General features: G+C 36.4%; 1 protein-coding gene and 1 long non-coding RNA gene across 3 annotated transcripts; one reads left to right on the top strand and one right to left on the bottom strand.

Annotated features, from left to right (window-relative positions):
- The first annotated feature begins 1,347 nt into the window (after window positions 1-1,347).
- LOC121420330 (splicing factor U2AF 35 kDa subunit-like) lies at window positions 1,348-14,285 on the top strand. 2 transcript variants are annotated; one of them, XM_041614917.1, is made up of 5 exons: window positions 1,348-1,437; window positions 8,768-8,931; window positions 9,485-9,642; window positions 10,301-10,434; window positions 11,445-14,285. In XM_041614917.1, exons 1-5 carry the CDS (start codon window positions 1,394-1,396, stop codon window positions 11,647-11,649), a joined length of 705 nt encoding a protein of 234 aa, XP_041470851.1. In that variant the 5' UTR covers window positions 1,348-1,393; the 3' UTR covers window positions 11,650-14,285. The 2 variants fall into 2 exon arrangements, with proteins under 2 accessions (XP_041470851.1, XP_041470852.1); XM_041614918.1 differs by having other exon boundaries at window positions 1,394-1,437; window positions 9,488-9,642.
- LOC121420331 lies at window positions 9,553-19,983 on the bottom strand. The gene is made up of 2 exons (XR_005970742.1): window positions 19,699-19,983; window positions 9,553-9,689 (listed from the first exon to the last, which is right to left on the bottom strand). It is a non-coding gene; the product is annotated as an uncharacterized LOC121420331 (long non-coding RNA).
- Window positions 19,984-25,030: the final 5,047 nt, after the last annotated feature.

Genomic DNA, 25,030 nt, shown 5'->3' with positions numbered 1-25,030 from the left:
CGTTGTTGTTGTTATTTTGAATAGGCAAACTAGTCAGTTTTGACTATTGTTGCCTTGTACATTTGCTTTCCTTTTTTTTCAAAAACAGAATAATTTCTTCGTTCAATCTATATCGTTAGAAAATAAAGGAAATGAAAAAGAATAAGTAGTCAAAAAGTAATAAAAAAGAAATAAAAATCAGTGAGAAAAAGAAGAAAATATCAGCAGTTCAGCGCCAAAATAAATTTACCTTGCAGAGACAACATATAGGCCTATGAATTGGAATCATAGAGATGTATAGGGGAAGGCGGGGTAATTAAGTTGTGACAGTTTTTGCTTTTTGCATGTTAGAATTTATATTATTAATAATCTTGTCGAAATAAGTATATTGCCTTGAAATTTCATTCTTCTGAAATATTTTCCACCTATATATAAATTTCTATCCCCACACTGAAAGTCACCGTGACCTTTGACAAAAACGATGTCAAATGGCTCAACTTGCCCCATAATATGGGGTAAGTTTGAGCCACCTTCTGGGGTAAGTTGAGCCACAAAAACTATGTGCAAAATGAAGGGGGAGAACCAGCATGTCAACTTTTTGTTAAAAGTCTTTTCACTTGCTAATTCTCTATAAATACTAACATCCTGTAAAAGGAAAAGAGCAGTCATTTAAATTTGCTCCTTTCAGCCTGCATTTCAGTCGATTTTTATGGGTTTTTTTTTTAAAGATACATTACCATAGGAATTACCATGGCTCAACTTGCCCCATGCAGTTTGGCTCAACTTACCCCAGTCCGAACTAAGTGCAATAGGGCCACTCATTTATTATGCGTCCATCATATAAAAGACTATGACAAGAATGAAGATCCATACCTGGACTAATAATGTTGTTATCATGTCTTTATTATATTTAAAGACATGTGTGTTTATAAAGCACTTATCTATTTCACACTCTTTTTTTACTTTTTCGGCTGAAATTAATATTTTTCCCTCTAAAAAAACTTCTATTTGTGTCAAAGATGGAAACAATGTGGTGGGGTTAGGTGTTATGCTATGGGTCATCAATACATGACACTACCACAATGTCTGACTCATTCATTATTGGCCTGGGGCTGGAGGCTCAACTTGCCCCTATGCTCAACTTACCCCGCCTTCCCCTACTATCTCTATGATTGGAATACATCTCTTCCCTTACATTTGGCATGTCATAATTATCTAAAGTCGTGTGTTTTTTTTCATCTGATTATGTTTTTTTAATAGCAAAGTGTCAAGTTCATCATTGTGAAATAAAAAATTATTTCAATTATTTTGGATTTTTAAAATACTTTTTATGAATATTATTTTGATTAATATACTTTTTAAAAAGTATTTTATTACAATGATAGATCGAGGATGACATTACTCGCTTGCCAAAATGGCTGAATATCTTGCATCCATTTTTGGCACTGAAAAGGACAAGTAAGTATCAAGTTTAACCGATTTCTTGGGTTCTAATGGTTTAAGTGAGTGGTCGATATGTGAAGAGTGTTTTTTTCATTATTTGTAATGTGTTTTTTTCAAAAGATACAGTGTGACCTAAGCAATTTGGTGAATAATAATTTCACTCAAAGGCAAAGGCAAGCCGTCATTTTTTCGACGCGGCTCCGTGCACGGTGCTGCTGCGTGTGTGAGCCGGAGCGCCAGACCAGCTTCAGCCTTCATGCAGCATGCAGTGCAGTTGCACTATACCGCAGAACAACATTAACAGTACACCATGGGCCTGTTGCATGAAATGGTCTTTCGTAGAACCGTTCTACGTAAGAACGAGATATCGCTCAACTGTTTCACAAAGCCGATTTTGGGCGATACGAAGAATGGTCCTTGGAAAGACACCTCCAGACATGTCCTACGTAGGCATGATCTTCTTTGCACACCGCCCGCCACCGTCGGCAATGAGAGAAAATGCGGTTACGGCAAGCCACACTGACATATCACCTTTAAACATATTTTTTAGGGGGTTGATGCGTTTTATCTGGGATGGCGCCAAGTTATTTTGTTATATGGGGGCTAGTCAGTAGAGGCGCTGGTCAGAAAATTGGGATCGTCCCAGTTTACAGGGACTGTCTCAGTTTATAAGGATTTCTTCACACAAGAAATCTAGGAATGTTCATTCACCTGTCAAGTGCCGACACCAATCAAGTGTGCTAGTCAATGTAAACATATCAGGTTTCATAACAAGATTATTGGAAGACGGTAAGTCATGAAAAATAGACGGTGAACTGGGGGAATTGAGGTCACTGAATCTATTTTTAGCACTCTCAATTTCCGTAATTGCTGTCTTTGTCCCGTAGGGGGAAGTGAAAAAAAAAACGTCCCCATAAACAAGGACAGTCTCAATTTATCAAGACATGATTTGTCTTGGTTTATGAGGATATCCTTGTTTTCTGGGACAATCCCAATTTTTGGACCAGCGCCTCTACTGCTAGTTGTCATCACTTTTCAGGTCGACAAGACGACCAAAACGGAAGTCATTTTAACTTCTCTGAGGGTAATGTAAGCCCAAATATTTTCAAAATATGTTTTCTTTTATTCTCCCTATACGTCCTATCCCCACCCCTTTTCGATTAAAAAAATAAATAAACTTGAACTATGAAATGGGCTGCACTCCCTCTCTGACTCCTTATGCTTTCTCAATATAGATTAATAAACAACATGAAAACAAATTTCTTAAAAAGTAATTATGTAAGTAAAACTAAGATGTTAAACATGCTAAATCATTTGTTTTTATTCATTTTCATTATAATTATTATTTTTGATGAGCTTGATAAATCAATTCTTGAATGGATTTGGGATAACTTGAGATGTAACAAAACAAAGATTTGCAGAAATAGCTAATTGAATTTAAGATACAGATTATGCCCATAGCTTACGAATCCATCACAATCATATAAATGAAGATAAGTTCACAAAGAAAAGATTATGAAAAGTCCATACGAAGAGGCGCATTTCAAATCGCAGGGTAGGCCCCAAAAGAATCACGTTATATATATTTTGTATATTCTTAAACCTTATATTCTTATATAAATTTCCATTAATTCAGTGATCAACTTTAAATATGACCAACGTTTATGATCGTTGTAATTTTTAGCATTATTTCCGGTTAACGGTATTTTTTTCCATTGCGGATTACACAGCTTTTTCTAGGTTTTAATTATTATTGCATAGCACTGCTTTATTTACTTGGCCATGTTTGAAGCAATGTTCATATTTTCCTTGTCTTCGGATACTCATCATGCAACTGAGGTATGTTTATACTCTAAACACTCACATTTGTATTTCTTGCGTTATATCTAACAAATTAAATAAATTACATATTTCACACGCAGCCTCTCATATTTTCCTTTTTAGTCTCATACAATCAGACACTGTTGATTTTGTTTACACCATTCAAACCCTATTTTTACCTCAACAAATAACATATTAACGCATAATTTGCAAAATTGTCATCATATATAAGTATTCTATAAAATATAGAATACTGAACTACTAAAATGTCTAAATTACTAAGTTAAATCAATTTTTATATCGGGCAAGGGTCTCTTTCGTTGAAATATCAATGAAAGGTGTCTTTAAAAGGACACCGTGTTCTAAATAAGGGAAATAATGAAAATTTCGATTTTATTCAGTTATGTTGTGAATCTTTAATTTTTTTTCTCTTTTTACCTCATAAAGTAAGCTCCATACATCAATTCTACAATCAGTAATAAATAAAACATCATTTGATCTCTTTTTATTGAAATAAATGATTTTAAGAAAACTCGTCATTCCTAAATAAAAGGTTCAGGTGACGATGAAGACTAAATATTTTTCCGATACTATCGATATAAAACGATGTCGCGAACTTGGAAGACAAAATTGCCTTCGTGAAACGGAAAGCGCTGATTTGTCGCCAATCTTCCTATCTCGGAAGAATGGTCCTAGGACGTTCCTACGTATCGCTCATCTCGTCATGCAACAGGCCCCATTGTCTGTAGTAGAGCTGAAGGCATTGCAGTGATGTTTGTGTGTGTGACTGTGTTTATGATGGGGTGACCATAATTTGCGCATTGATTTAAAAAAAAAATTTCATCAAGTTGATTTTTTCAATCAAAAAATTTTCACAGCTCAGTCACAGTCACACAAAATTAATCAATATCATTAATAATACCAAACGGAAGGCAAGATCCTAAAGTTAAATTTGCTTGACGGAATTATAAAGTAGGTCAAGGGTTTCGCCGGTATTGCGATCTCAAAATTCCATGGCGATCGACTAGGCCTAGTGTGCTTTCAGCTGAATTGAAAAAGCGTCGCAAAAAAGTGTGACCTTAATTTGCGCACGATCGTTTGGCAAGGATTTAGAAAAGAAATCAAGCAGACAAAGATAAGATAATTATATCAGATGGAGGTTTAAATTCCATAAATTTGGTTGGTACCACATTTTACTGATTTATTTGGAGACCTCTGCTTGCAAACAGGTATTTCTTGATGCTTGTTAGGAAGATCAGATTTTCTCGGAGCAGACCCAAAATGAAACAAAATTTGCAGATGTTTTGCCAATATTTTCACAAATAGAGACCTTATCTTTAAGAAAATTATCATACCGAGTAATTTGAAGTCACTCTTTCTGTTGGTGATATCAGTTTTTCAAGATAGATATTGAGATATTCGACCATGCGCAAAATTAGGTAACACACAAATTAAGGTCACACTACCATACACTGTACGTAGGTGCTGCGCTAGGACGATCCTTGGTTTGCTCAGCCTCGCGATAGCCTTGGCCTATCAAATTCAAAACTAACATAACTAAAGGAAACACTGCACTGCATGGTTTCTGGCTGAGCAATCAGCAGATGCATATCAGCCCCAAAAATTCTTTAAAGTTCTGTTTACTAGATCTATGTGTACTAAAAGTTAAACCAACATAGGCTTAGGCTTTGTCAAATTTTCCGTCGTTACTTTTTTTTTTGACAACAATAGAATGACAAGATTTTAGAAGTGTCTTTATTCTCAGGTACATGCATGAGATGATGAAGTGAGAACTGTTGGGTAAGAGTTCCATATGGACCACCCACTAAAATTGAAAATAAAAACAAGGAGAAGGTTCAGAATAATATATCTAGCCCTAATATAGAACATATATGATGGGGGAGTGGAAATACCAAAATATGACTTTATTCCATCAAATTTCGAGCAGGATCTAGTGCGTGTAATTGTCCATAGACATCGGTTTATTTAGTGAGCAAAGGGTCAGTGGGTCAAGACTAGTCGAACTATCGGCTGATAATCGTAAAAATACTGTACCTCATCCGGTATCAGCGCTTCTCGCTAGCATAGCGGGAAAGGTCTTGACTGCAGACAAATCGAGGTGAGTTAGAGTCCCAATCAAGGTGCGCAGCAGTAAAAAAATGATAGAAAAATCTGAAGTGAACAAACCGGAAGTCTCAACAATCTTTTGTTATTTTTAGTGGGGGTGCATATGAAACTCTTTCCAACTGTTGTGTATTGTACTGGAGCAGTTGTGAATCAAGAATTGGGAGGGCAGTACATGGGTTTTATGTAAGTAACAGGAAACATGGGTATTCAAGGTTTTATTTGTCTGGGGATCATTTCACCCTTATTAAGTACCAAAACAAAAATAAATGTTGGATGGTCTTGTTATGATATGGAATATAACGATGTTTTTTCTATCTTGTCCATTGACCTCAGTAACCTGTGGAATTTCCCTGATCTATTGAACAATTTAGGTATAACTATAAGACTGAAGATGAATGCATGGGAAATTGGTTTGAATCTTTTGAAAGTGAACTCAAAGATTTTTCACATTTATTTTAACAATATAGTTCCAAAACTTGTAGGTTTAAGTTTATAAATGTCTGAAGGGTTAAAGCAATAGTATTCAGTCTCGATCTCAAAAAGATGCTGTATGATGTTTTAAGAAAAACCAAATGATTTCATTTTTGAACTGTTTTTAAAATGAGTCATTCATAAAAAAAAGATTTCATAATTTGATGTGCTTATTGGGTATATGAAATTTATTGGGAATCTTTCTTTCACAGAGCTACCTTTGCGGGTATATCTTCATGTACTGTGCTCATCTCCACTTTTTTTCTTCAAAATTGTTCTTCTCTAATTTAATACAATATGATATAAGACACTATTTTGTCTGTAGATACAGAAAACATGTGAAAAAAAGATCATTTTATTTAATTCCACCCCCCCCCCCCTCAGTAGGAATTTTGCAATGTAAAGTATGTCTTCTTTACTATTGTAGTAAAAAGTTATTTGAAATTTTCATTCCAAATCAACCTATTGCTCTGATCCTGGTGGTTTTTTTTTTTTTTTTACATTTTTTCATCAATTTTGCAATTTATTTTAGGTTAGATATTCTAGCACACCAACTTTTGTGTTGCTTTCAAGAAGCTTTTTTCTGTGTGGACAAGCATGTGTAGCCATTTGATTTATTTTTTTTATATTAGGACAACAAATTCTGCAGGATATTTCATTTACAGAATTACATTGTAGGTTTTGCATTGGCAACAGGCAACCGTGTGCAATGCTACTTTCTCCTTACTAAGTCAAAAACTTTTCCCCCAGTTTGCATTCCATAGACTTTAGAAGAGCCAGTGTTATTTCTCTCACAGAGTTGCATTTTCTTTTAGGTTATAGGTAAGGAGGTGGCAGTCAAAATGCATGGTAATTTTTCCTTATTTTCAGCTTATAGCACAGGGGATAACAAATATTACACAATCTGCATATTTATTTTTTTGCAGCAATCTATTTTCTTCCATTATAGGTTTATAATAGGGTATGGTGTATTACTCTTTGCTTTCATCATTTTCTTTCCATATAGCAATTTTATTAGCACAAGACATGGGACAAGTCCGGACATATCTAGAATTTCTTTCCTAGCTTTTACATGTAGAAAAATGAAAATCTGAAAATCATCTTCGTAACTCCATTGAAAATTGTTTTGTTACAGATTTAAATACCTACTGCTAATCAGGTTTTTACAGATCTATGATAAAGTTATTGTTTTTTTTCCTTTTTTTCCTAAAGCAAGCTAAGCAAGTAAAACACTACAGGAATTGAATCATTTTATAGAATTGAAGAGAATGGTGCAATTTCTCCCCTCTAGCATTTCTAGCGAAGACACGGACAGACTTTAATTTTACCCAAACAGAAACTATAACGGTCTTGTCTTGTTCTGATCTCTTGTGCTTTAGACTATTGAAACCCCCATCTCTGCGCTTGCAATGGGAATCGTTCAATTTGCACCACAAGGTAACAACATATAAAAATTCTTGATACCTGGGTATGCATTACATGTAAGAATGGCTCGAATCGAAAATAAGGTAGCCAGAAATTGTCTAATTGGATAATGAATTCCTATTTTGATGAAAAATATTAAGAAGCATGTTGTTTAATACATGAAGTTGATAGTAACACTCTCAAAATAAAGTTGTTAACAACAAAATGATAATTGGTACACAGGATGTTTTAAATGGAAGAATGGCTCGACTGAATGCAATGCACATTGCACCGTAGCTGTGAAACAAAAATCAGACAAAATTAACATATATTAAATTTCTGCTGGGATAGTTTGCACTACACAACATGGACAACAAATAAATTATTGATACTTCAGTGTGGAATTCTGTAATAATAGCTCAAATCAAAGATAGCTGTAGTTTATGTAAAATATTAGAAAATACCAATATTTGGTCAAAGTGGTGTAATGAATGAAACATGTATATGTAGGCAGTTATATGTTCTAGATGGAAACGAAATACAGATCTTGGCATTTTTACCTTAGCTTGTTTTGGGTTATTTTTGTAGTATTTAAACAATCTGCATTCAGCCATTTTAGCTTAATGTTGGCCCCTTCATACATGTATGGTCATGGTGTATTAAACATACTTGTAGGCATCAGATTATTGAAATGCATGCAATGTACCAGTAAGTGTATAGTGAAACAATCATGAGGGGCTCTAATTGAGTATTTCAACATCCTTTTCTAAATACACTGAAGAGATGTGTTAACCCAATACAGCTCTAATATAAAGTAATAGATTGTTGGATTTCATTTACTAGCATTCATGATTTTTCACTGTAATGATGTACATGAATGCTAGCTTTGTAAAACTCAAAGAGTCCAGCTTGTCCAATAAATAGACACTAAGGTACTGTACAGTCTGACCCTGTTAGTCCACGCTTTATTTATCTTTACAATATCGGTTTTAGCCAGCTAGATCTCTGCCAACTCAAATGACAAGAAAAAAAAGCCATAAAGGTTTATTATTTAAGTTTCTTTTAATCTTTTTTTTTTAAATCTCATACAAACTGTTTTGTACAAAGGATTTACTAGTAATTATTTAAAAAGGAAATGAATTCAATACATGCAGGCTCAATATGAAGGTTGCCAAACAAATGTTTATTGTTTTTCTATTTTATTTTATATGTTTTTATTTGTGCTTCCATAAGTTCTCTGTAATTAAATAGAGTCATAGAATGAACAACAGCCATTTTGGTTTCTGTTGATGCTAGATTTCCCACAGTTTTGTGAATAGGTTTTTGCACATTAAATATACCTTTTTCCTTCTGAATGGAAAGAAAATTCATTAAATGAACTATGAAATAGGATTATCAAAGACATATAGTGCTGCAAAGTTTTATTCAGGCTCTTTATTCAGTTCATATTAGAAAAACCTCAATTGTTTGGTGATTATGTATTTCTTTCACTGACCCCCATTCTAATCATCTTTCCCTACAGAGTCAACTGCTCCTTCTATTTCAAGATCGGAGCTTGTCGCCATGGAGATCGTTGTTCCCGCCTCCACAACAAACCCACGTTCAGCCAGACCATCGTGATCCAGAACATCTATCACAACCCGGCAAACACAGCACAGTCAGCTGATGGAGGCACTACGGGAATGGGTAAGTATTTAGCAATCGGTATAAAGGCTGTTGAGCTGCAGATATGACAGTCATTTGCCCGATATCAGGCCCTGACTGCTTATTTCATCTCGGTCTTTTTCAGGCTTTATATTGTGTAGGCAGAGGCAGATTATCATCTTGGCTGTTACGCTAAATGTGAGAAAATTTTTATGTTGAAGACTGCATAAATGTCTGATGGCAGTTTTTTCGTTGCAAAATATATACGGTTTGGTTAAAAAGAAAAAAGCAACTAATGCAAAACAGGAATGTGGAGGCAGTGACTGCGTTTTTCTAATCAGATGTATTGCTGGCATTTCATGCAACTGCATCAGACTCATAATTTGCCCTTTATATTCTGCCTCTACGGCTCGAATTTAGGAGTGTGCCTGGCTGAAAAAGTATTTCTTTCCCCATGAATCAATTTGACTTTAATAAAAAAAAAATTATTAGTCTCCCTTTCAGTCATTGACTACTAACATGAATATCCCATCAGACAATGAATTTCCTAAAGGCTAAGTGTTACACTGCATTGATCTTTATTTTTGTGTCGTAGTAGACCAATCCAACCTGAGTGACGTTGAGGTCCAGCAGCATTTTGATGATTTCTTTGAGGAAGTTTTCACGGAGATGGAGCAGAAGTACGGTGAGATTGAGGAGATGAACGTCTGTGACAACCTCGGCGATCATCTGGTTGGTAACGTTTATGTCAAGGTAAGTCAGATCTGTTGAGACGTTGTACCAGAACCTCAGCAACAACTCTGCAATAAAGCCATGCAGAAAAAAGTATAAAAAAATAAAAGCCAGGAACAAAATTTGTCAATTAAGTTCAGCAAAGATAATCAACAACTCTGCTATAAAGCCCAGCAACAAAAGTCAAAATAAAACTCCAGAAAGAAATATGAAAATAAAGTTCGGCGATAACGATCCGACTAGTCTTTGGGGTTTGAAGTCATTACCTGTGTATTCTGGAAATTATCATGTTCTCACAATAACTAATGGATTGTTTTATGACTCAACTTGAACTCTATTAGGCATGCAGTGATGTTGATCCGAGTATATTTTTGGGCCCTGAGGTCAAAGGTAATTCACAGAGGTCATTATAAACAATGAAATGTATCATTCTATGAATACAGTGACCGGGTAATAATACTTTTGAAGTGCTTTGAGCAGTCGTAGATTGATAAAGTGCTATATAAATGCCAATTATTATTATAAGTATTACTATGTTAACCAGTATTCATTGTGCAATAAGCCACAAGTAAAGCAAGATCCAAAGAAAATATTCAGTCATGAATTGTTTTATGATCACTCCCTCGGAAGAATATTTGTTGTGCAAAGAATTAACGAAATTCTTATTGTTATTCCTCAGTTCCGCTATGAAGAGGATGCAGAGAAAGCAGTGGAAGATTTGAACAATCGTTGGTTCAACCGTCAACCAATCAGAGCTGAGCTTTCACCTGTCACAGACTTTAGGGAAGCTTGCTGCCGTCAGTACGAGATGGGGTAAGTTTGAAGTTTTAAAGCCTCACCAGGGCAATCAATGGATTTTTAAACCTGTTGACTTTAGATTCTGCAATTCTCATAGATTTTGTACAATAACAAATTAGTTCCAGTATGCAACAGATTAATAGTAAGTAATTGTCAAAGAAATAAAAGACAGATGATGAGCTTTTAAGAGTCGATTTTCCTGCCTCTGCGAGTCTGCCCATGTAGGTCGTTGTGGAGGCATCATGCTTTTGTCTTGGGATAGTCAGCCAATCCGTTTTTTTCTTTCTTTCTTGTGATAACTAAAAAACCAATTGACTGATCTATTTCAAACTTTATAGTCATGCATGCATATTGATTAGTAATATCTGATTAGTCATGAGGTAAAAGGTGTCAGAAGGGATGAAATAGAGCAATGAATTATAGTATCCAATTTCAAAATAGAATTTCTCTGGCACATGTGTAGGTATTCATTTTCTCTATTACCACATTCATCTTATTTGTATCATGTTTGAATAAAGTGAGATGGTATTGTCAACAGGTCTTTTCATCAACCAACCAAGAGGTTGAAATGATTAACAGTATATAGCACACAATTTACATATAAATGCCAGTTGTGGTATTAATATTAAAAATGAGTTTGTACAGATTCCAATCAAATGACTATCCACGTGTTCGTATTTAGCCTATTTGTACAATAAAAATAATGTGCTAATGGATTCTGGATTAATTTATGTAATTACCTAGAAATTAGCAAAACCTGCATAAATTTCAAGCACGATGTTGGGTCTTTTTCCAAGTAATAATAATTCACCATCCCCTATCAGTGTGATTGCCATTCAGCTTAGTTTTTATGATTTCACTAAGTTCAATTTGTGTAACTAACTTCCAGATCTAGATCCATGATGACATTGTGACAGTTAATATTGGTTTTACTGACTTTCTTGTGAAATCAGTGTTTACTGCAACTACTTTCTTGTCTCTTTTAATTCATGTTTCTATCCACCCTTTCTTATATTTCCTCTTAGTGAATGTACCCGTGGAGGATTCTGCAACTTCATGCATCTCAAACCCATCTCCAGGGAGCTCCGTCGCGAACTCTACGGCCGCCGAAAGCGCAAGAAGCGCAGCCGAAGCAGATCCAGGTCACCCAAGCGCCGATCACGATCCCGGAGTCGAAGCCGAGGGAGAGACGATAGGTATAGAGAGAGGGAGAGATCCGGTCGTTTTTAATGTATTTTGTCATTTTATTTTTGGAGCCTTGTTGTGATTCAGAGTCAGCCAAAGTCGAGGGATGGGACAATAAGGCACAAGGGATCAGTATGGTCACCTCCTAAGATTATTTTTCCCCTATTTTACATGTTGAACTTGATATGTAAGATGAATCTTTATCGCCTGATTCACATTCAAGTATTGATTTGGCTTTCGTGCCCTATGCCAAGGTATCAATCATATTGACCCATATTTTCAATACTGGATTATCATTAGCCATGGTCCAAATCTGAATGAGGAAGTCACTTTTCAGGTTTAATTACCGGTAAGCCTCAATCCGGGCTAAGCAATTTATTTTCAGGCTCTCATTTGACATGGTTCTCAGGCTTTCGTGTCAATTCTAAGTGGCGTCTGCGATCTGAGGTTTAATTGGTTGCCTAGTGTGTCACAGTAGATGTTCATTTCATCAAATTATTGTAACTGTCTTGGAATAATAACTAAAGGAGTTTATTCCCCATGCAATCAAAGGGGAAGAGCCCAGCAGACTTGATAGAGATATTGTGTAAGCAATTTTTTTTCTACATCTTTTGGCTTTCCATAGTTTAATCACACACCTAGACCATGGTTCAATTTAAATCTAAGTTCAGAATATGGGCCACTGTGAGAGGTCATTTGTTTGATGATTCAATGATAGTGTTATACTGGCACCCTGCTTGTAGCCTGAAACATCAAGGAAAAATCGATTTTCATTCTTACCGTGTTTGTATATGTTACGGTCTAGTTACGACAGACATTGATTAACCCTGAAATGCTGCAATGTTCTTTCTTTGGAAAATAGACCTATGAGCTATAAAATGGATTATTCTAAACAAACGTATTGTACAAAAAAAAACAAATTTCCTCCTTTAAAGTGTTTGAATCAAAAAGTTATCTCAGACCTTCAATATTACTGTTGTAACTATAGAAGAATATTTGTACCAAGCACTATAGATTTAAAAGCACAAATTCAGTTCCGTCAATTCCATCACAATAGTTGGAAGAAGAGGAAAGGTTTCAAAGGATTTTCATATCCATGCCATCTAAAAGAATGGCCAACTCTTTGAGAGAAAGTATTTTAATTTGCTATGTTCAGAGAGTGGCATTATGTATTATTAAAAAAAATTGTAACATCGTTTAGTAGTCCTGCTCAGTGCCTTACATAGCGGCTTTGTTTGCATTCACCGTTGTAGTAAGTAATGGGAGGATAAGTCGCCAAAGGCACTGAGCAGAATTCTTGCTAAAAGATGGCTCTCATACATTTGTTATGTTGCCTTTGGAGTTCATTAGCTTATGATACAATTGTTCACATGTGCAAATTCAAGTTGGACAGTTGATATTATTAGAAGTATGTTTGGCTTCTGATTCTACTGCTTTTAAACTTGTTTTGACTTTTAAAAGTCCCTGTTATCTCAAGTCTGGAATAATTTTCTTGGTATCGCATTGCAAATTGTTCCACATTTTTAAAGATTGCTATTTTAGGACTGTTCAAAACGTAGTTGAAAACCTTTCTCTTTATGACCCCAAAGGTAATCAATTATGGCAAGCAATATTACTCACTGCAAGTACTATCAAATAAATGAGCTAATTGATCCAGAGACTTTAACTGGAGCCCCCTTTTTTGTGATCCAAGACTTACAAGCAAATTGTATGACCACAAGTATTTCCAAGAAAGAATTTGATTAGAAATTGTTTTTCTTTGTAACTCACTGTGTATATTGCATTCCACCTTCACTATCCTGTTGATTTCTCTGAAAGTGTAAATAGATTCCTCTCTGTTCTTTATTAAATCAATTTTTCTTTTCGGTTTAGCTTGCTCTATTATGTTTCACCCTCACTTCAGTAGATTCATTTCTTTCTAAATATCCCAAAATGGCAATATCAAAACTGTTTTAGATCACTAATAGCAGACTAGCAGTTGTTGTTTGTTAACACATGATAATTGACAATAACCCAAACAAATGCAATGGATTCACACAAATGATGCAGTTACACAAGTGAAATTAACTCCAGACTGACTGAATTTATCACATAATTACCAAAGGCATACCATTGGTCGGCATGGAGGGTAAAATGCCAATTTGTCTATTGCCAACTCGTCCACTCATCACATGGTCTACCTTCATTTGGTCAAATGCCATTCTGTCCTTAAACATTTTGTCTAACAACTATTTGGTCCAAGAATCACTTTGTCTAATCATCATTTCGTCTATGACCATTTTGTCTCATAACCAGTTAGTCTAATACCCATTTCATTTCACCCAGTTAACACTTCGTCCAATTAGACCAACTGGCTATTGCACAAAATGGTTAGTAGACGAAATGGTGAGTGGGCCAAATGGCAATTCGACCATGTTGATAGTAGACAAACTGATGGTAGACCAGTTGATATTAGATGAGTTGGTAATTGGACGAATTGGCATTAGACCAACTGAAAATAAACCGTATGTACATGTAGTTGGTTTTGTTTGTGTGACCGTAGCATAGTGTTTCATTGCTTTCTTAAGTTCATTCTTATCCTCTATTTCTTTGACTTTAAATGATGTGTTTTTAAATGTGTCTTAGTGGAAGGAGCCCTCCAATGTTTTTTGTATTAAAATTAATTATTCCTTCTATTGTAAGTAAGAGTGTCTGTGTGGGTTTGTTATAGACTAAGGGGACAGTCACACATCACTGGTTCAGATGGGGTTCATGCTAGTTAAGCAGATCAGGGGCCCGTCTTACAAAGAGTTACGATTGATCCAATCAATCATAACTCTATGGAAATCCATCAATGCCATAATTTTTTCTAACAGAAATTTGCAGTGTCCTTTGTAAACAAAGAGAAGCACAGTGAATTTTCAAGAAAACAATGTCTGCATGAATATACATCATAGATAGAAAATATTTTGAACAAACATGCATAATAGATGTTGACCTTGCTGGCCGTCCATAGTTGCGATTGATCGGATCAATCGTAACATTGTCAGATGAGACCCAGAACTTCTCGTTAAAGGCTCGTATTCTGAAGTCGTGTTTAACTTGACTCAAGTTGTGGTTTAAGTATGAATAGCCAATTGGTACGTAAATCACAAACAGTAGAGGTATCATATTTCAGTTCATTTGTCTCTCAAATCTTTCATAATTGTCTTCACCTTCAATGAATCAGGAAAGAGCATAGTTAACATAGGAATCATACAACTTTATATAAAAAATTGTGACACTTTTGGCTTCTCATAATTTTAGCACAGAGTTAGACCGTGGTCTTTTAGTTAAACCTGACTTCAGAATACGGGCCATAGACTCTGGTCAATTATCTTTAAGGAGGAAGAGACAAAAGGAGAGAGGGAATGAGAGAGAAACAAAGGGCGAGAGAGGGAAAGAAAAAAGAGCGGGGAGAGGGAGAGAGAGAAGAGAGTATAAGAATGGAAGGGAGAGAGAAAAAGAAAGCTAGAGGGAGAGACGGGATAATACAAATTGTGCAGGTTGTGTTTATAGGTGAGTGAGAAGGGGGGGGGGGGGGGTCTGTTGCACCCACAAATGTAATAACGCCCACAAATGTAATAACACTTTACCCACAAATGTAATAACGCCCACAAATGTAATAACACTTTACCCACAAATGTAATAATTTTTGATCGCCCACAAATGTAATAATGACTTTACCCACAAATGTAATAAATTTGAAGGGATTTCTGGCGAATCCGCTCTAAACTAAAATCCTATAGTAATGCGTTCATATAGCACAAAAGTGCAAAGTCTTTTTTTCAGACCGGGTTAATAAAACATCAAAGTACAAGTCCAAAGTCTTTCTTCCAGACCAGGTTGTTTCAAAAATTATAATATAAATCCAAAGTCTTTTTTCCAGACCCGGTTGTTTAAAAAATATAATAAAAGTCCAAAGTCTTTTTTTCCAGACCCGGTTGTTTAAAAAATTGTGATATAAGTCCAAAGTCTTTTTTTCCAGACCCGGTTGTTTCAAAAATTATAATATAAATCCAAAGTCTTTTTTCCAGACCCGGTTGTTTCAAAAATTATAATATAAATCCAAAGTCTTTTTTCCAGACCCGGTTGTTTCAAGAATTTTAATAAGTCCAAAGTCTTTTTCCTGACCCAGTTATTTCAAAATTTATAATATAAGTCCAAACTAAGATACGATAATGATATTCCTGTGGAAAAAATGGGAATCGAGCTTAGTCTTTTCTCCAGACCCAGTTAATTAAAACTGGTGGAATTAATGTCTTTGTTGTTGTTTCAACTTATACGGTGTATATTGTGAATAATTATATGCACTAAGAGTAAATTGAGAATCAAGCGTAGTCTTTTCTCCAGACCCGGTTACCTGTTATTTAAACATTATGAATAACAGTTTAAAAACAGTATAAAGACCCCATAATCTTATTAATGCTGGATATATAGCGTAGTCTTTCAGCCCGACCATTTTTTTCTTCAAAAAAACGCTAATAGTAAGAATTAAAAAAAAAATCAAAGTTTAAGACCAAACAAACCTTCAACCTAAAAACCTGTTTTAAAAGAGGTTTAGAGTGTTGTCTTTATTCCAGACCTAAAACAGTTACGAAAAAAATCTTCTAACATAAGACCTTATATTCTTATTCTCGTGGAATAACACGAGTTTTAAAACGTACTCTTTCCTCCAGACCCGGCTATTAAAAAAAAGTAACTGAAAAACTTCGAATCTAAGACCAAATTTACAAAGTTTCACCCAGTAAAAATATGTCTTTTTTAAAATAATACTACTACCCCTACAAAACATTGTAATAACGCGTGGGTAAAGCAGACATCCTTTATACAGACTTGGTTACTATTTGAAAAATAAAATAGTTTTTAAAAATATTTTAAAACAAATAACCAATAATCTAATTACTGTGGAACAACATGAAGACCGATTGTCGAAGATCGACTTTCCTCCAGACACAATTATTTCAAGAATAAAAAATCAATAAAACTCAACCCCCAACAACGAATCTAAGAACCAACAATCCTCCAAATTAAGACAATGCATGTAGAAAAGCACACGTTTAGAGCGTTGTCTTCATTCCAGACCCGCTGATTTAAAAATGATTTAAACAATCCTAAAAACAAAAGACTCATATTCTTATTCTTGTGGAATAAGATGAGTATTATGCTTAGTCTTTCGTCTGGACCCGGTTATTTATAAGATAAAGAAATATTGAAAAAAATGACAGCTGAGACCAATCTTCAAAATTAAACCCACTTAAAATGCTTGGGCTTAGAGTGTTGTCTTTACCCCTCACCGACGTATATTATAACTTTTGAAACGACCGGGTCTGAAAAAAAACTTTGGACTTGCATTATAATTTTTGAATTAACCGGGTCTGGAAAAAAGACTTTGGACGTATATTATAATTTTGAAACAACCGGGTCTGGTAAAAAGACTTTGGACGTATATTATAATTTTGAAAAACCGGGTCTGGAAAAAGACTTGGACTTGTACTGTAATATTTCATTAACCGGGTCTGGAAAAAAAGACTTTGAACTTCTGTGCTATATGAACGCATTACTATAGGATATTAGTTTAGAACGAATTCGCCAAAAATCACTTCAAATTTATTACATTTGTAGGTAAAGTCATTATTACATTTGTGGGTAAAGTGCATTATTACATTTGTGGGTAAAGTGTTATTACATTTGTGGGCGTTATTACATTTGTGGGTAAAGTGTTATTACATTTGTGGGCGATCAAAAATTATTACATTTGTGGGTAAAGTGTTATTACATTTGTGGGCGTTATTACATTTGTGGGCGATTATTACATTTGTGGGTGTAACAGGGTCGTTATAAAGAGAGGAGGGGGGTGCTATGAACTATATTATTAACAGATGGTTTGGTATCAAAGTTTATGTCTTTCATCACTCCCGATACAAAGAAATATGAATCACCTTTACGCATAACACACATTTAATAATGCAATTTCTTGAGCTAAAATGTTTTACTGGAGGGAAATCCCCCCCCCCCCCCCCGAGTTTAAATCAATTGTAGAATGTGCTAAAACTGTTTTTTTTTATATATCTTTAATGGTAATAATTGTTATTTTAAAAGCAATTCATAGCCCTTGTATCAGCTCGGAAATGTATAAGGGTCTGAGCAGGCATACGATCACAATATGTTTATTAAAACGTTTTTGCACATGGTTATAAAAAGGGAGTGGTGGCTATATAACCCCCCCCCCCACCGCCATCCCCGGTACTCTGCGGCATTTGTGAAGGGAGACAGATAATCGAGTCTCGGATGAAATTAAATTCGTGATGTCAACTAACAAAGACCGTCTGGTCATCATATAATTTACTTACGACACAGTCACACAAACAGAACCGATTCTAGCACGATCAAAACTGTTACGATATTACCAATAACATACCGATCGATCGGTTTGGATTCGGCTTCGCTGATTTGACTGTTGCATTAGTCAGAGGCGATCGAGGGGTCCAGGAAATGAGCGCCTTCATGATATCCGGTACCCCAGACCTATACCGAGGGGAAACCCTTAATTCCCTAGGTAGTGTAAGAATGCATTTCTTGGGAATTAGATGTCCGATGGCCGTCTGCCATCATACACCGATCTAGTTAGAGGGGGGGGGGGGGGTCGTTTTTTTTCTTTACTTGAAATATGTAATTCTCCCGTAATTAATAGTCTATGTGTGAATCATCACCAGTATTATAGCCATTATCAGCAAAAGCCTTATCATCACCGTCATCATTACCATCATCATCACCACCACCATCATCATCATCGCCACCTACATAATCATCTTCATCGTCATCATCATCGTTATCATCATCATTCTGCATCATCAGTAACATCATCATTCATCTTCATCATTATCATCAGCGTCACCATCAGCATCATCATCATTTATCATAATATTTTGGGCTCAAACTAAAATCATTACTCCAGTAAATAAATTAAACATAAAAAGTGTTATAAAAAATACATAATTTCTCCGACTTCTTCCTACCAATATCAATTGAGACAAACGCCCTCTATACTGCCGTGAAAAAAGGCCTGAGGATATTCTTTTTTAGAATAACGGAACACAAGTATTATTATATACACTTCAGAACGTAAAATGACGTTGTACATAGCTTATCTTCAAATGTCTGAATGTTGAGAATAAAACAACAGGATCAGACCTATTTTCTCTTTCGTCTGACAACAATTTCATAAGTTTCCAAAACTGAAGCAACTTTTAGTTTCTCAAATGAAATAAAAATAAAACATTTTCTTCTTTGATAATCTACGGCATAAGGCCAAATTATCGTGGTTGAACTCTTTATGAAAGCTTGATAAAATCTTCTCCAAACTTGACCATTATTCAGCTTATACCTTTCGAATGTGACGGGAACTAGTTTATAATAAGATTTTAGATCTGGTCGTGCAGTGACCACAGGCAGCGTGTCAAAGTGGGTTAATGACATTTTCCAAACAAATCAGGTTAGCAAAGTTAGAGTTATTTAGAAAACAAGGTGAAAAAGGAATGGCTCCTAAAATACTAAAATCTTTTAAAGAATGCAACGATCGTTCATAGCAACTCATAAGACATAATAACGTGGCCATGCATTCACACCTAATAATTTTGAAAAGCGATTCAGAAGTTATTTTCCATAACAATTTTCTTGTATTTATCTGATAATTGATTGATAAGAAAATTTGTCTTTAGGCCTATAATTATTCCATGTATTTTCTTTTGTGTTTTGAACGCAAAAATACCAGGGTTGTTACGTTTTCAAGCTTTGCTTTTGTGACGACCCGTGCAACCATCCTATTTATTGTGCAACAGAAAATACCACCTAATGATTTTCATTTATGTAAGATATGTTTGAGGATTTATATACAAAATTATTGTTCATTATCTTGATGTCAAGTTTCAGATATGTATTTTCTTGTCCAGAATTTTGTTATGAAAAATGTTGCAAAAATCAATAAATGAAATGAAATAAATTTGAACAAAACAAGCAAAACAGTCTTAAAGGGGAAGTTCACCTTAAGTTCACTTTAATTCATTTCTCACTTACCCAAGCTCGGTCAATGACCTTTGATATCTGTCCAAACCCGAGAGAGTCACGTGACGTATGACATCATATCATCATTTCCCTTTCTCTCTAAATGAACGTGAGACAGGATAAAGAGGAAAGGAGAAATCATCTCCAATATTAATCATCTGGTCTGAGTCCAAAATTGGCGAGCAAAGCCAATTTATAGTCCGGTTCTTTAGAGAAAAACTCAGGTGTTATGCTTTTGTCACTTGTCATTTTCGAGGTGAGTCGAAGCAGGTATTTGCAGTGATTAAAGGAGTACTCTAGGTTGAAAATAATATGTTTTGACAAGATAAAATAAAACCAGACAAAAAAAAAAAAACGCTGAAAATTTCAAATCGTACAAGGAATAAAAAAATTATGATATCAAAACTTTGCATAATTTCGGCAAAATATTTCTAGGCATGTCCTCATACATATAGGTTTTTTGCGTATGAATCTTTGAGAGGCAAAATTAAAATTTGTAATGTAAAAATGCCGTTAAAATAGAAGTGTGCCCCCTTTGAAAGTAAATACTTTTTTTTCTTGTCAATATTTTTTCGTGGATGAAGTACCATTAATGTTGGCTAAATCCCTTTGTCTTTTTTTTTTGCTTGTCAAATTTTCCTCGGGAAAATGTGCCCCTCCTTTGATAAAAAAATCCTGGATCCGCTCCTCATATATCCAGTGATTTTCTATCGAAAGAAGTTTGGCAATAAAATCACACATTTTAGATCTGATTTTCCTGATAAATTGACTATAATCGCAGACTACGATAGCTTGTTTACTCGCTGCCAAAAAAAAGAAATAAAAAAATGAACCCAGACAGCGATACAATCCAAAGATGAGAGAGATAAAAGAGCGAGAGATAAAGTCCATTTTAAAATCCTGAAAAGGAGTCAAAATTTTACAACGCTACTTTCAAAGGATTCTCATCCATTAAACTATGTCATCTCTATTGAATTTTTCAAAAAAATACGACACAAATATTTGAGGAGAGTCTGTGGGTATTTCAGCGCGCAACAATGCGAACGGAGGGAGGGTTTTTCATAACAAAACGATGCACAAAACGAGAAACTTTTGTGCCTCGACTTCTCGTAACAAAGAAAATCTGCAGTGGCGGATCCAGAGGGGGCGCCCCGGCGCGCGCCCCCCCTATTTTCGCCGGATTTTTTTTTTTTTTTTGATGTTTATATTTACTGGATTGGTACAATGTAGTCAATTTCAAGGGCTAGATCTAGTCAAAACTATATTTTAACTTACGCTCATGGCCTTTGTGTTCGCACAAATGCACCTCTTCATATTGTATTGCAATATGTAAATTCCGGAATTCCAGGGCGCGCAAGTCGATTGGTTGGAAAGTTGCACCACTTGTAATCGGGAGTTGCAGTGCAGTGACCAGTGTGAAGATGTTGGATTAGATATCAATTTTTCCCGAAATTTTGTGTTTTTTGTAACATGCGTTTGTCTGTCTTTATGGCAAATACATGTAAATTGTAAGTAACAGATCGCGAGAGAAAGTGTCAACGATGCGAATGATAATGTCTATCCCCGAGATTATTCTTCACTCAAAGATGAAGCCCTATATCGGGCGCCACGTGCGCAGCATTATCATTCTGCCTTGGTCATGTACGTTTTCACTGAAATGTATAGGTCAGACATATTTGTATTTAATGTAAACTAACTTTTACACTTTCTGGTAGATTCAGAGGCATATTATCCAGGGCGCCCCAACTAAGTTTCGCCGAAGCAATCATTCCAACGAATTATCAAGGAGCAAAATTGTATATTCTCAATCACCAGTCGACCCCACTCCGCGTTTGCTGTGTATAGGCAGCTATATGTCAGCGTAAGGAGCGAAGATTTTATTGTGACGGGGGGGGGGGGGGGGGGGGAGAATAAAAATACTTTCGTGCTGGGGAAAAACGTCCCGAGGACACATTGTGTATTGTTAAAAAATAGAAATTGTGACATTAACCCCCCCCCCCTTACCCCATTTTTAATGTTTGATAATCTATAGGTTTGCTGATTACAATATATCTTTTTAAAAAAATTGCCAGCAAAATCGAAAAAAAAATAGTTTTAAAAATCTAGGGGGGGGGGACGACCTTCCCCGAAATATTTGAGGGAGAACACGTCCCCCCCCCCCCCCCCCCCCCCGATCGCTGCCGATGATATGCGCGTAAACCCAAATCCATCTGACCAAGGAGGTTGGTGGAAGACAGATTTCCCCCTCCCTGATGTGTTCCTCCGCGCACCCGTCCGATTGACGTGACTTGAGGCAAGCTATACGCGTGCACGTGCTCATACTTTTTTGTACAACTCAATTCTGACGTCGGTATACTGGAAGGATGCCGTACTGAGAGTTTTACTGTAATCATACTCGAAGTCGAAGTCGCAATCTCTGTGTTATGCAAGTGGCCGTGGTGGAGCTGGACAATGGCAGAGAAGAGAAAGCCCCAACAAAGCAGCATTGCCATACGACTAAACAATTCTCGTTTGAAACACACAATGTAAATACACAAATGACAATAAACAGAATGGATTATTCGGAACTTATCGATTACAAGTCTCAGTTTCGTATCATTTAAATTTGACGTTTCAATCACACGATGCAAGCAAGTGAAGAGCCTTTGCCAAATGTATGTTTTGAATGACCGCTTATACGGTGTGTGACTGGAAACCAGCTCCTAAATGAGTCAGTATGTGTCTTTTATCATGAAGTTACAGTGATTTAAGTGTGCATTTTTCTTCTAAAAGTGCTCTCAAAATACGACTTTTGGACATGATTTTTTGAAAAAGTCCTTGCCGTGGAGGGGGGTATCCCCCCTCCCACACCCCCGCTCAGTCGCTTCGCTCCCTCGCCGCTGGCGCCCCCCCTATTTCCAAATCCTGGATCCGCCCCTGGTCTGGGATCCTAATAAAAAACGATGCTCCCATTGTCCATTTGCAGGTGTTCCTATAGATTGCAAATAAAAGATGAAATACTGAACGATTTTACCTTTGAAGGAGATGATTTAGTTTGATATGTATCATTAATTCTGTTTTTATTTGTAGGTTGTTGGTTTAGAGGGTCAATAACCTAGTGAACGACCCTTCACTTACATCGACCTAATAAGAAAGTTGAATACATGCAAACCATGGTACAGGCAAGTTATAGCTCCATGGTGCAAGCGTTGTTGATTTAGAGGCGGATTATTAACATACACGGTTTTTAAACATTATAATTTTTATGTATAAAGTGTTTCGTAACTATATTAACGAAAGCAGTGTTGCGATATGTAAGCGCAATATCACCAAAACGCACAACAAGTGCTGGTTTTTTGTTCATCCCTCCCAAAGCTGCGGTTCTATGACCAAGAAAATTCAGAAAAGGGGAGAAAATAAAGGAAAGTGAGAGGGGGAAATGATAAATGACACCGTTTTCTGAGTATTATGTAAAATCTATCACAAAATGAGAATTTAAACTTACAAAGCTGAACATTTTCGCTGGCATTTGACTTTTTATGAATCAAGTTTTTCAAATACCCCATGTTTTGATTCATCATACCAACTTCTCTCCATGATTTCCATGCGTCGTGCACCATTTCCATCACCGCCACCACAGCCACCACCATTACCACCATCATCATTTGCACATATAGCCACTACCACCACCACCACCAGTGCACCATCAACACTACAATCATCACTACTACCACCATCACCACCACCATCACCACAACCACCACCACTACCATTAACACCATCCCCATGACTTGTGCATATCACCACCATCATCAGGGGCGGATCCAGGATTTGGAAATAGGGGGGCGCCAGCGGCGAGGGAGCGAAGCGACTGAGCGGGGGTGTGGGAGGGGGGATACCCCCCTCCCACGGCAAGGACTTTTTCAAAAAATCATGTCCAAAAGTCGTATTTTGAGAGCACCTTTAGAAGAAAAATGCACACTTAAATCACTGTAACTTCATGAATAAAAGACACATACTGACTCATTTAGGAGCTGGTTTCCAGTCACACACCGTATAAGCGGTCATTCAAAACATACATTTGGCAAAGGCTCTTCACTTGCTTGCATCGTGTGATTGAAACGTCAAATTTAAATGATACGAAACTGAGACTTGTAATCGATAAGTTCCGAATAATCCATTCTGTTTATTGTCATTTGTGTATTTACATTGTGTGTTTCAAACGAGAATTGTTTAGTCGTATGGCAATGCTGCTTTGTTGGGGCTTTCTCTTCTCTGCCATTGTCCAGCTCCACCACGGCCACTTGCATAACACAGAGATTGCGACTTCGACTTCGAGTATGATGACAGTAAAACTCTCAGTACGGCATCCTTTCCAGTATACCGACGTCAGAATTGAGTTGTACAAAAAAGTATGAGCACGTGCACGCGTATAGCTTGCCTCAAGTCACGTCAATCGGACGGGTGCGCGGAGGAACACATCAGGGAGGGGGAAATCTGTCTTCCACCAACCTCCTTGGTCAGATGGATTTGGGTTTACGCGCATATCATCGGCAGCGGTCGGGGGGGGGGGGGGGGGGGGGGGGCGGGGGACGTGTTCTCCCTCAAATATTTCGGGGAAGGTCGTCCCCCCCCCTAGATTTTTAAAACTATTTTTTTTTCGATTTTGCTGGCAATTTTTTTAAAAAGATATATTGTAATCAGCAAACCTATAGATTATCAAACATTAAAAATGGGGTAAGGGGGGGGGGGTTAATGTCACAATTTCTATTTTTTAACAATACACAATGTGTCCTCGGGACGTTTTTCCCCAGCACGAAAGTATTTTTATTCTCCCCCCCCCCCCCCCCCGTCACATAAAATCTTCGCTCCTTACGCTGACATATAGCTGCCTATACACAGCAAACGCGGAGTGGGGTCGACTGGTGATTGAGAATATACAATTTTGCTCCTTGATAATTCGTTGGAATGATTGCTTCGGCGAAACTTAGTTGGGGCGCCCTGGATAATATGCCTCTGAATCTACCAGAAAGTGTAAAAGTTAGTTTACATTAAATACAAATATGTCTGACCTATACATTTCAGTGAAAACGTACATGACCAAGGCAGAATGATAATGCTGCGCACGTGGCGCCCGATATAGGGCTTCATCTTTGAGTGAAGAATAATCTCGGGGATAGACATTATCATTCGCATCGTTGACACTTTCTCTCGCGATCTGTTACTTACAATTTACATGTATTTGCCATAAAGACAGACAAACGCATGTTACAAAAAACACAAAATTTCGGGAAAAATTGATATCCAATCCAACATCTTCACACTGGTCACTGCACTGCAACTCCCGATTACAAGTGGTGCAACT

Source organism: Lytechinus variegatus, chromosome 8 (genome assembly GCF_018143015.1).
Source record: "Lytechinus variegatus isolate NC3 chromosome 8, Lvar_3.0, whole genome shotgun sequence".
NCBI classification, from domain to species: domain Eukaryota; kingdom Metazoa; phylum Echinodermata; class Echinoidea; order Temnopleuroida; family Toxopneustidae; genus Lytechinus; species Lytechinus variegatus.
This window is presented reverse-complemented; position numbering and strand designations above follow the sequence as displayed.